The 12,505-nt window shown below is 51.1% G+C and overlaps 1 protein-coding gene across 1 annotated transcript in view; it reads left to right on the top strand.

Moving 5' to 3' along the window:
* LOC119101754 (Down syndrome cell adhesion molecule-like protein Dscam2) overlaps window positions 1-12,505 on the top strand; it is a 49,207-nt gene that overhangs the window by 21,928 nt on the left and 14,774 nt on the right. The window contains exons 7-11 of the mRNA XM_037225172.1: window positions 6,688-6,839; window positions 7,634-7,744; window positions 10,146-10,430; window positions 11,810-11,929; window positions 12,202-12,375. Coding sequence (XP_037081067.1) covers window positions 6,688-6,839; window positions 7,634-7,744; window positions 10,146-10,430; window positions 11,810-11,929; window positions 12,202-12,375 — 842 coding nt within the window. The remainder of the gene's footprint in view (window positions 1-6,687; window positions 6,840-7,633; window positions 7,745-10,145; window positions 10,431-11,809; window positions 11,930-12,201; window positions 12,376-12,505) is intronic.

Below are 12,505 nucleotides of genomic sequence, written 5' to 3'. Positions count from 1 at the left end.
CTATGGAAAGCTTGTGCTAATATATTTGATTTCACTCATTACCTTGTCAAGTCTCATTGATCCTGTTCCCTTGTTGAGTCTCTTTAGTCTTTACTGCTAGAAAGAGCTGGCCCCTGGCCCAAGGGGAATGTTCATCGTTCAGCATGGCCACGTAGAGGCAAGGGGCTGGAGATGGATAAATGGCCCCAAAACAACTCCCGATTCTCAATACCCCCTTCCTCCCTCCCCCCCCCCCCCCCCTGTAGTGGGCACGATAGGGCCAGTTGCAGGGGATCCTGGAAGACACATGTCTGACCAAAATCTTATTGGGTACTGACATTCCACAAAAAGGCTGTCTTCCATGGCAGAAGTTATGCGAAACTCAGGATTCTTGCAACGCAACACCGGTGGTAGCAACCTATGCAATGCTCAATGAACCGGCATTGAACTTGTTTAGACTTACAATGGACTTTGCCGTTACCAGAAAAGGTGCAATTTGAATGGGATGAAGTGTGTGTGTGTGGAGGGGGGGGGGGGGGCTTTGAGGATGGTCCTCCTCTTCCCTGTTTTTTTCGTGGTGGAGCATTGCGGAATAGTTGTGCACGGAAAGACTGAATGCTAAAGGAGGTACCGCCTCTCCCCTCCCTCCCCCACAGCACACACGCTCATTTGATCGCACATACATCTTTGCCAATGTATGGTGGTTTACACTGGGTGTTTTCATCATGTGATCAGGTGCTGGTAAATACCAGTTCAAGTGAAACATGCCGAGACCGGTTAACGTTATATGTGAATTTTAGCATGGCGCCGGTGTCGGACCGGTATCACTTTTCGATTGTTTGCAATACCCCTCAGTATGGTTTACGTTAATTCCTGTATCTATGTTTCCACCCTCCATCCCAGCCCATTGCCGTTCCCGATTCCCGCACGACTGCTGCTGATGATGGCGAAGGTGACGTTGACGAAGGACAACCTGCTGCAAAAAGGATCGCCATGCTAGGTTAGTTAGGACAACATTTTTTTTCTATTGTTTTACGTTTCTACGCATCAAAATATTTTAGACCAAAACAGGTGGACATTTGTTGCAAAACATTTTTCCTGATATGTGATCACCACCCATTATTTGTTCCTGCGTAAATGCTACATTCCCGATCAAATCATCAGGTGAACCAGCAGCAAAGCGCTACCAAGATTTGATTCCGGTGATCATTAACACGTCCTCGTCGGGCCTCAGATGGCCCTTCACCCGGCCGGAGGAAGGGCGGATTTCCGCCCCATTCTCCCATGACCTCGGCCCCCATCGATGACATGGAAAAAGGCACCTGCGGAGAAGTATTGACGATTTAAGGCGAAAGCACGCGCATTTTTTACCCAGGTCAATGTTGAGGTCACCACGGGTCACGTATAGATCAGACGCGTGAGCGGGATTAAATGAACATACGTCATATTCTGACCGGGAAAAACTGAGGTTAAACGGTAAATGTTGAATCTTGAGGCTATGAGGGGTAAAATGAAACAATTTTTAACTCTTTACTTGGGTCAGGTCAGCTACATAATTATTCCAAAATAACCCACATGGACAAGGATAATATATTTTCTTTCTTTTTGCTGTTGACCAAACCTTTGTGGCTGAATTATATGCAAGACTATGTGAGGTAACAAAGCACCGAGGTGAGGAGGTAACAAAGCACCGAGTGTCATTGTGGGTGACGCAAGGGTCAAGGTTAAGGTCAAGTGAGGTCGAATTTTCAAATGTTCAGAATCGAAGAATTCAGTGTTTTAACAGGGACATTGTAAAAGAATGTTTTTCAGGTAAGAGCACGTCCAGTGATGACTGTGAGAGGTCAAAAGATGCATTTTACTTGTCTTGCACTTCGACGACCTCCGGTCCCCAGTGCTACCTTTGCACCCCCCCCCCCCCCCCCCGGCATGCATGAGGAAAGTTCTTATGTTCATCTAGCATCAAATTTAGTATCTTAGTTTGCTTTCTAACATTGTTTTCACGTATAGCAACGACCCATTTACGACCAAAAAATATTTCCCGCACACCTGAGGTCAAAACAGGTCATTGACATCGGAAGACCTGTGCTGGCCTTTAGTTGATCTTCAATGTCATTAAAGGCTATTTTAACCGGTGAATTCGAATCCAGCATCCATTTTTACCTTGCGGTCTAACAAACTGCCGATTTTGGACGAACAGGCCGTGTTTTACAACATGTACCCATAACGTTGGGTCCTGACCTTACCTAAGGTCACGGTCCCCTGACGAAATAATGGTGGTAAATTTTTGGGCCATACTGTTGATTATATATCAGCAGCAGCAGGCTGCATGAATTTAACAGTGACCTGTTGAAGCTTGACCGGCTGTATTTTTACTTTACATCTCACTCATGCTAGGTGCATTGCGGGACAAGTAAATAGCTCACAAAGTTGCGCTTTATGTCGTTTTGCTGTGACATGCCGTAAAATGCACCTTTTGAATTAATGAAGTGCAAAACATATCCCATTGATCTGAGGCAGAAGACAGTATGCGAAACGCGTAATCATGCCTAGTGACTCGTGTGGTGATAACCCTGGTGTAAATGACCCGCGGCGAAATATTCATGCCCTGAAAACCTGACGCTTATGTAGAATGTATACGAGCGTTGTCGTGCTGTCTTATCAAAATGTTTGTTTAAACACGACATGTCACACGATTGGACCTCAAACTCCCTACAAAAGAGGAAACCACTTGTTCAGTATTTGCAGTACTGCCATTGCCATGACATCTCCGAAAATAATATCCCGGTCTTCATGAACAGAAAGCAAGAGCTGGTAACTTGATACATGCAGTCAGAAAATATCTGTCTTACTATCCTTGTGCCCTTTCGTGAGAATTCTCTTCTGCTCGTGGGTCAATTATAATCCTTGCAGCTTCCCTGCTCCTAGATCCCACCCGATATACTCAACCCACCTCTTCTGGAACGTTCCTCGCCGCTTCCATGAGCCACCCTACTGCTTCGGAGACGCACCCTGCCACTCCACCGGAACCGAGCCAGAGCAGTGCGACAGCTGACGAGTGGTACAAGGAAGCCAAACTGAACGTTCAGTGGTTGTTAAACGCCTTCGACTGCCTTCTCCAAGAAAACTGGCAGATAAGCGGCAGGAAGTGAGCTGTGCTGGTGTACACCATCTGCGCAGAGCACGAGGTGGGGGCAGCCAAGGCTTCGGTAAACGGGTGGGTTCACATAGCCAACGGCGTCAGAGTGGACAGCGTGGAGAAACTGATGGGCGCGGTAGATCACATGCACGGAGAATCTCGTGCTGTTACTGTGGATGCGAAAAAACCTCGAGCAGTAATGCAATAGCGGAAGCCCAAAACACCCGTGCATGTCCATCCTCAATAGAACTGCCGCTGGTGTCACCAAGACGCTTCTGGAGCTCGCCGTTGTTGTTTACAACGATAGCCTGCACGAGACTCTGGCCGCTTGGTCGTGACCAGCCCAGTCCCTCGCAGCGCTGCACGAGCAGCGAGTCTGGACAGCTATAAGCGAGGGTGGCTGGGAAGTGGACCTGTAGCCAATAGAGTCACCTCCTGCAGCTCTTCACTGCAGAGTTCCGGATATGTACCGGGAGATGCTCAGCGTCGTCTCCAAGTTAGAGCGGGCCAAGATCGGCGCCAAGATTGCCGCTGAAGTTGTTTACAGCATACAGGTCGACGGAAGTATGTACCGTCAGCAGCAAGACAACAAATTTGTGACTGCCAGAGTGGTCAATGCTGACGCTGAGTTGCAGACCTACATTCTAAGCGTCGTGGAACCGGAAGGAGATGGCACAAAAGGTCTACTAGAGGCGGTCAAAACTGCTGTTGAAGGGCTGGATCTGCCTCTCGACAAGCTAGTTGGCTTGACCACGGACGGAGAGAGCGCCAACACGGGTCGCAGCAGTCGTCTCTGGAAAAGGCTCAATGACCTGCTGGGACGTGACCTGATCACCATCTGGTGCGTGTGTCACAAGGGTGACCCAGCTCTCGAGAGTGTGGAGAAGACGGCATCGAAGATCCTGCACTGGAAGACAGATCTGTGTGCTCTAATAACGCACTTCCGAACATCGGAGTCCAGGAACAAAACGCTCCCGCGAGAGCAGCGAGAAGGTGGTTACTTTCCCCCAGCACTTCGAGGTACGTTTCGCCGAGCACCTGCTGTCCGTCAATCAACGCTGTCCTGACGAACCTAGCGGCCTGTAGAGAATTATGGCAGGAGACAGCAGCAAAAGGCAGCAAGGAAGAGAAGGCTGAAGCCGAGAGCCCTAGCAAGAAATGGGCCGCGGGCGGCCGCGCAGTCCGTGTGACGAGCGTCATGGCCGACATGTGCAGAATTTTCTACCACCTGCAGAAAAATTCCAACGCGGGGACCTCGTGTTACCAGATGTGCTGGAGGCCCGCAATGCTGCGCTGCTGCAGCTGGAGTTAATGAAAGAGGAGCCTCTGCCTGGTGGACGGGAGGAAAAGTTCGTCCCAACTGCGGACGAACCAGCCGTTTTAGCGCACAGCAGTCTCGCTTTGATGAAGAGAACACTTGAGACTGTGCGTGATGAGATCGTTCAGGCTGCGACGAACTTCCTGGGCGACAGGCTCGATGCCGAGCAGGAGCAAGTTGTGCAGGACATGGTCGCTATGATTGAGTCCGGGTCAAGGAAACAGTTCATCGCTGCCGGTCGCAACTTGGCATCCGGCCTATTTGGCAGAGAGAGCGTGGCCCAGTTCATAAGAGATGCCTGCGACCAGTGGCGCAAGATGAGCGACGCCAGAGACCGGCATCTTGACATGGAAGGCAAGCTGATGGCGATGACGCAAAATGCTAAAGGCGTCTGCAAGCGACTCTTGTCGTCGCTCCTCTGCGTCACTCCGCACAGCATGGGCACCGAGCGTGCCGTGTCGTACTACAACACTGTGCGCAGCAGCCATCGCCAGGGCATGCGTCTGTCAACGGTGAATGACCGACTTGTCATCAGTGTCAACTGCTTGGGCACCACGAGGTTTGACCCGCGTCCGGCGGTGGCAGCCCTCCTGACAAATAAAGAAAGGCGCAACCGTTAGCCGGACCCAGATAAATACAAGCAGCGTGAATTTTCCAAGAAGTTCTTCCGCTCCGAGGGATCGCTGTGAAGTGTACTGGGTCACGTTGGGAGCACGCGTGTCAGCGAACTGTGGCGTCATAGAAGCTGTTTGGTTCCAGCCTGACCATGGCCGTCTGCAATACATGTGAATGACCTACTTTTGACTTTTCCTTTGAGTGTTTCCAACTGTGATGCCACTCTTGACGTGATTTGCTTCATTATCATTCGATTGTCAACGGCTCGAATGGAATTATGCACTGTCGTATGCATGGCACAGGATGTGCATAAAGCAAACACGATATCTGTCTCTATCCTAGAAGCTTCGGAGCCTCAGTAAGATGGCACTGGCGTCCGATGTCCCAAGTCTGCATTCATCTATTACCGTGCATTTACGTCAAGACGTGAAGCCGCATTGCTGAAAATGAGTTAAGTGAGATGCATCGTTCAGGCTTTCACTGTATTCAGATCGATTACTTCGTGACAAAAACTTATCAGCGGTTCTCCAGCGTTTGCAGAAGAAGTAGAACAAATGTACATCGTGGAGATAATTGAAACTCAGCAAACATGTCTCGTTTGTGTTCAGCTGACAGTTCTGGGTAAAATAACCTGAAATAGAGATAGCTTCGAAGTTATTTCACTTCATCATTGATTTGGACGATCCTTCTAAGGGCGGAATCTCCTGTAATGCTTTTGGCGGGGCCTGGGTCGCACCAACATTTTTGGAAAAGCTTCACCCATGGTTGTTGCATTTATTTTCCGGTCGATGCTATCTTAAAAATTCAGCGAAATCCACTGAGTGGTGTGCTTAATGAGGGATGGGGGCTATGATAATTTTTTGGATTGCTCACGCACACGCACACGCACACGCACACGCACACGCACACGCACACGCACACGCGCACGCGCACGCACCTGTGAGTGCCCAGTAGCCGGGTTGACTTCAGCCTGATTACTCGTATCGATCAAACGAATTAGGCCCTGGGGCGGCCACTGCAGTCTCGAATCGAATGGGTTGATTATCATTGGCTGGAAACGAACCCTTCGTGAATTCTGGCAGCACCAACAACTGTACCCATTAGGCGAGTGACTGGTATGCCGGCCGAAGCTATCTTATTGATAAGAACCAGATAACACTTACAATTTTTGAACATGGATAACGCAACCTACCGGTTTTGCACGCCACGTTTAAAAAAAAATGTCATTGGAGACTATATGACGCGTTAAGAGACATGCAGTGGTTCGGAAAGTGTTTTGCACTTATGGGTTATAACGCATCAGTTTATGTGCGGTAACGCAGTTTATGTGCGGTCCTTTGTCAATAGCAAAACAAATCCACTACGTGCATGTTTTGACAATGTTAATCTCACCTATGCGTATCTTTGCAGTGGCTGCATTTTTTAACAGGCAACGTCATGACGCTAACGCAAAATTTGTGTTCAGAAATGAAGCAGCAAATATTAGGCGTAACCGAAGTTAGGGTCTGCTGGTCCTTCCCCTTTCCGGGTCTCCGGTTTCCATGTCCTTTGGTAAATGATTACAAATAAGGATGAATAAAGTGACCATATTTCAAAAAACCTTGCACAACTCCGACTCGGCCGACGGCTCCGGCAGGTATATGGTTCGGACGAGCTCCTCGGGCTCCAGTGACGTCACCAGCCAGCTGACTGTGCACCATGTGACTGCGGAGGACGGCGGAGTGTACCGGTGCCGAGCACAGAATGCCGCCGGCAGCGCGCGTGACTCAGCCAAAGTGAACGTCTACGGTGAGAATCCCGGATGGGCCACCATAAGAATCCTCACCGGTACGGCCGTATACGTGTGTTTACCTGAAATGCTGCACGTTGCCTGTAAGACTTCAGAGTCGAGATAAATGCGGCCGTTTCACTAGCCGAGATGAATACGTTGCCCGGTCACAAGCGAGGACGAAATTGTTGCTGTAAACGTTCGAAAGACTTATAAGAACAACAGTTGCAACGGCTCGCAATAACAAATTACTGAAACTCTTTTAAAGTCAGAGGAGTTCAGTTTTTCTAAATTCAATTAACATAGGCATGCTTTCCTTATGAAATGTTTCGATAGCAGTACAGTGGAAACAATAAGTTGTCGAAGCAGACTGTACAAGGTGTTCCTTCAGATCAAAGCCAATAATTTCCAAAGTTTTGCAGTTCGATGCGGTTAAGAGAGGTCTCAAATATGTTGGTCGTGTTGTTCTTAACAGCATACAATAATAACTGACCGACAATGCACTGGCGATAATTCATTAAATTGGAGAAATATGAAAAGCTCTTGTTTCGTTGGGGCCATTTATAACACTTAATTTCAGCTTTTCTCCACTGACCAAGTGCTGCCCGTTTAATCCATCGGTTTGGCCGCACCTCTCTCCCTCTGATTGACACGGCCCACCGCCCGGGTGACCCCGATACGGCCCTATCGGACGATCGACGCTGGCACGGCTCTGTCGGACGAGCGACACCGACATGACCCTGTCGGACGAACGACACTGACACGACTCTGTCGGACGAGCGACACTGATACGACCCGCTTGCCGTGCGCTCAGGTCCGGCCCGCGCGCTGCCACGCCGCGTGGTGACCGTGTCGGCCGGTGCGGCGGCCACGCTCGTCTGCCCCGTGTCCGGCTACCCGCTGTCCGGCTACCGGTGGCGGCGCGGCGAGCTGCCCGTCACGCCGACACCACACCGCCTGCTACCCGACGGCCGGCTGGCAGCGGGGGCGGCGCCGGGCCTCGCTACCGGCCGCTACAGCTGCCGCGCCACTGACGGCGACGGGCGCCACGTAACCGGATATGTCGACGTCGTAGTCGTCGGTAAGGCGGCGGTGTCGTTCTGGCGCCCTCCTCTTGTGACCGCGGCCCTCTGGGGACGGGGAGCGGGGATGGGACTTCGCGGAGAAGAAAACCTAATCGTAGTAAGCTGTGACATTTGCATATCTAATTGTGGTCGTTGATGACCCGAATAATGTGGAATTACGATGATTGATTCGATATATCTTATTTGGGTGGTAGGTGTGGCCAATGTATTAAGCAGTGCATGTTTGTCCAATTGGTATTGTTTCCAAGCTCAAGCTTTTAAGCAATGCCGCAAAAAGAACAAAAGGCAGATTTTGTGAACCGAATTTCGAGCATCCTTGCCAGTCAAATCCATATTAACATGCGCTCGAGTGGGCGGGGGCCAATTGCCCCCCCCCCCCCCCGGGAAGGTTTTTCCGGAATGGTTTCCGAACGGAGCGGCGCAGCCACGTCAACTTAAACATCGCTGTAGAAAATTGAATCGCGTATCATTTGCTATCATAAATTGGGATGCACCTTGAGAGGTCGCTGACCTACAGCAGGCCAAATTCAGATCATGGATTCAGCAAATATAATTTCTAAGGAATCGTTCAATCTGATGTAACTACGGAGAGTTAGATGAAGTTATGAATCTCTGAGAGGGCTTCTTAGGTAATACAACAATTGAATGGACTAGTTTCATTAACACGCGCTCGGGCGGGGGTCAAATTGCCCCCCCCCCCCCCACCCTCCTAAGTTTTTTCAAAATGGTTTCCAGACAATTTACGTTTCAATTTTTTTCGAAACGGTAGAAAATTGAATAGCGGATCGCTTAGCATCAATAATTTAAATGTACCTTGTAAGGTCGCTGACCTATGACAAGTCAAAGTCAAGCCATGGTTTCAGGCCATGATTTTACCTAAGGCAATTTCTAGGGTATTGTTCAATCTGATCCAACAACGAAGTGTTAGACGAAGCCACACATCTCTGAGATGCCTCCTTAGGCAACACAACAACTGAATGAACAACTTATAATGGCCTAGGGTCAGTCATGAAGATCAAACCAAGGTCAAAACCAACCTGCTTCATTTCTTCAGGCCTTGCTGTATGGGATAGTTTTGTGTGCTCATGTGGAATTTCTTGATGACAGAAATCGCATTGCACACCTTCTATGGACTTATTAAAGGTCAGATTAGGTCACTGACCTAAAATGACCCAGGTCAACGTTTTTTAAGAACACACTGCCAAGCGTAATCTTTATCGCATATTCAAATGTAAAACTCAAAGCAGTCTTGTATTATTTTGGTCACCATGACCATGAAAAGGTCAAACAAGATCATGGACCTTAAATGAGTGTGTGACCTCTTGCTCAGAACGGTTATCTGGGTTCTAGGAGCCTTTTAGAGACTAACCTGTAATTTGACGTTGTTTGACCTTATTTGACTTAAAGGTCACGACCTAGCAATATCAAACTTTGACCTGAGTGAGTTCACGTACAGGTCAATACACTCTGTGAATTTGGTGTCCCTAGCTTTCTTAGTTCCTAAGATCTCAGCGAGGTGAAACTGACCTCCACCCAAGCGAAGAGTATCCAACCGGTCACCTGGACGCGTTTTAAGCTAGGGTGAGGTATGAAGGACAGACCAAGATCAAAACCGGCCCGCTTTAGCACGGTATAGCATGATTGCGTAGGATAATTTCTGGTGCTTATTTTGAATTTATTGATAACAGGAACCGCATTATGCGTCTTCCATGAATTTCTTCGAGGTCAGAATAAGACACTGATCTCAAAGAGCCCAGGTCAACATCTTATTGTTAGGAACATACTGCCTAGGGTAATCTTTGATGCTTATTCAACTGCAAAACGCAAAGCAGTCTAAGCACCAGTGACTTTGTTCTTAGAACAGGTATCCAGGTACGGGGGCACTTTGCACACTGATCGGGAGCTTGACCTTGCTTGATTTGAGCCGAGGGTAATAACCTAGGAATCTCACATTTTGACCAGCATGAGTTCACATACAGGCCAATACACCCTGTGATTTTAGTGTCTCTAGCTCCCTCAGTTTCTCAGGGGGTGTCGAATTGCCCCCAACCACCGCACCCGAGCGAAGGGCACTCAACCGGCCACCCGGGCGCGTCTTAGAGTTTCAGCCAGCACAGCTTATCGCCATTTATCTACGTTCTCGACCCTTGCAGTCACCTTACCTCACCCCTGCCCCCTGTCGATGGTTCCGTGCCGGAGGCAGCCACTCCGCTCCACCCTCCGCGTCTCTCCGGCCTTCAGAGCCGCCTCAGATCTCGCCGTTCGGCTTCCCGGAGGAGCTGACCGTCGGCCAGCGCACGCAGGCCTCGTGCCTCATCACCTCTGGCGACTTGCCCATCGACATCGCTTGGCTTAAGAACAACGTCACGCTGGCGCCGGACAGCCCGCACGTAGAGACGCTCAGCGGCGAGTTCTACAGCAACCTGGTGTTCAAGCACCTGCGCTGGGAGCAGGCCGGCGTGTACACCTGTCGCGCCACCAACAGGGCGGCAGCGGTGCAGTCCTCGGCCCGGCTTGTCGTGCGAGGTGGGTTGCCTGTCGAGGAGCGGCGAGTCGAACACGTGGGCATGGGCTGTCCAGGTATGGCCCGTAATACCGTTCGCGTATTACGTGTTCTTCGGATATGTCAGTGTACTTTTCTGGAACAGTAGGCCCTGTTTTATACATAGGGAGACCTTCCGTTGCATGGAAAGACTACTGCATTGATCCGAATGTCCATAAGCTGAGTTTTGTACTGATCGACATCGATTTATATGGATGTGATACACGTCACGATGTCATATAAGGGCACATGTCTCCGGTGCCTCCCTTGAATACGACGCTGCTCAGGAGGCCTCCCTGTGAGGAACCCCCGTTCTATCCAGCAGACGCTCTGGAAAATCATGCCCCCCGATTCAAAATCCGTGGCGCCGCCCTGTGTACAGCCGTCTACTGTTGTCCAGCGCAATGTCCGAGCCGGCGCTACTGCCGTCCGCGCTTCCACGGCTACCTGGAACGACACTCGCAGCATTGTGCCGGTGATTCGGCGCGCGTGCAGCCTCGGTATATGTACTTGGTGGGGCGCGGGAGACGGCTCGACGGATTTACGAGTGAACTTGCCGCATGACTGCACGCCGGTAAATTCGTCTTGATTGCTGGCCAGCGGGCGCACGGGCGGAGGCCGGGGAAGGCTGGGCCGCGGGTCGCCGGTGTCGCGGGGCCTCTGGATGGATCCAATTGGGTGGGCAGCGGGCAGCACACAGTTCAGAGGATCCCGAGCGGGGTACATGTGAGGCGGGAGTCTGCTCTTGGCGGACCGATAGACTGGCCTGCTAACGTTCGGACTGAAACGCCGACTGAGAAAACTCCCTGACGAGAATAACAGCGGCGGCGAACCAATAGCCAGCAAACGGACGCCGCAAAACGGACTGGAAGATGCGATCCGTTGCAACGGGAACATCAAGCTTTCTGTATCTGTCTGCGAGATGCTGATGCAGGGTGTTGACCGGAGAATCGTTGAACGTGACGTGCGCTTGTCCAGCAAAGCGGTGGTTTGTTGTTATTTTCATTGGGGTTTTGCAACGCATTCAGATGCTAAGGCTACATGACGTCGCGTGCCTCTCACCCTGGCCGGGAGGGCGGACACCGCGGGGAACCAAGCTCCGTGGCTCTGGTTTCCAAGGCGAGGACACAGATTACGCAGACGCGTTAACCGCCACACCATCGGCATCTTGGCACCCTATCGGCACGCAAGCGGTGGTTATAGATACTTAATTTTCGCTTGTTGATCTATTGATGCTGGTCTGTGTGAGCGAACAAATGCGCATACCCATCTCAAGTGGCTAAATGCCTCTGCTAAATGTAACAAAACGTACGTACATTCCACAATCCAGTCACAAACGTCTGGCCTGCCTTCCCGCCCGCAGTGCCGGCCCGATGGCTGGGCGCGTTCTCCGATTCTGTCGCCGTGCTCGGCAGTGATGTCACATTGAACTGTTCAGTGACTGGCCAGCCTCCGCCCACGGTCACCTGGACGCTGGCCGCCGGTGAGATCACGTTTGACGTCATGGCATGCTGTCGGAGCTGACCACAATCGATTGTGGTCGAGGCTGAACGCTACCACTCTTTAATCTAATGAAACATTCAACTTCACGGTGGCACCTGTACCGTTCGGTGCATATTGTTCGCGTGGCTCGTTGCTTGCAATGCAGTGCAGGGAATGGAACTCGCATTCGTAAGTGACGCGCGCTTACTGAAGCACGCATCCAGAAATGGAAGGCTGCCGGCGCCGCACGTCACGCGCCTGGCCGTTCTGCAGCCGACCGGCCGCCGGCGTCTCTCCGCAACACGTCCGACGGCCGCCTCAGCGTCGGCGCCGACGGCTCTCTCGACATCCGACGGGTCGTCGAGAACGACACCGGCAGCTACGCGTGCCTGGCGACCAACGGCGTAGGCCCGCCGCTGCGTCGGTCCGCCCGGCTCACCGTCACAGGTGCGCCGTGTCGTCTCAGCGGAGGTGGGGTGGGAGCGATTGGGCACTGGTGTGGAGGAGTAGTTCTTCGGGCGCAACAGATGTATGTTCAGTGAAGGGCGATGCATGGCATACGTTTGTAGCTTCAGGA

The sequence above is a fragment of the Pollicipes pollicipes genome, unplaced genomic scaffold (genome assembly GCF_011947565.3).
Source record: "Pollicipes pollicipes isolate AB1234 unplaced genomic scaffold, Ppol_2.1 Scaffold_4881;HRSCAF=5763_pilon_pilon_pilon, whole genome shotgun sequence".
NCBI lineage: Eukaryota > Metazoa > Arthropoda > Thecostraca > Pollicipedomorpha > Pollicipedidae > Pollicipes > Pollicipes pollicipes.
The sequence above is the reverse complement of the archived record's forward strand: the minus strand, read 5'-3'. Positions and strand labels throughout refer to the sequence as shown.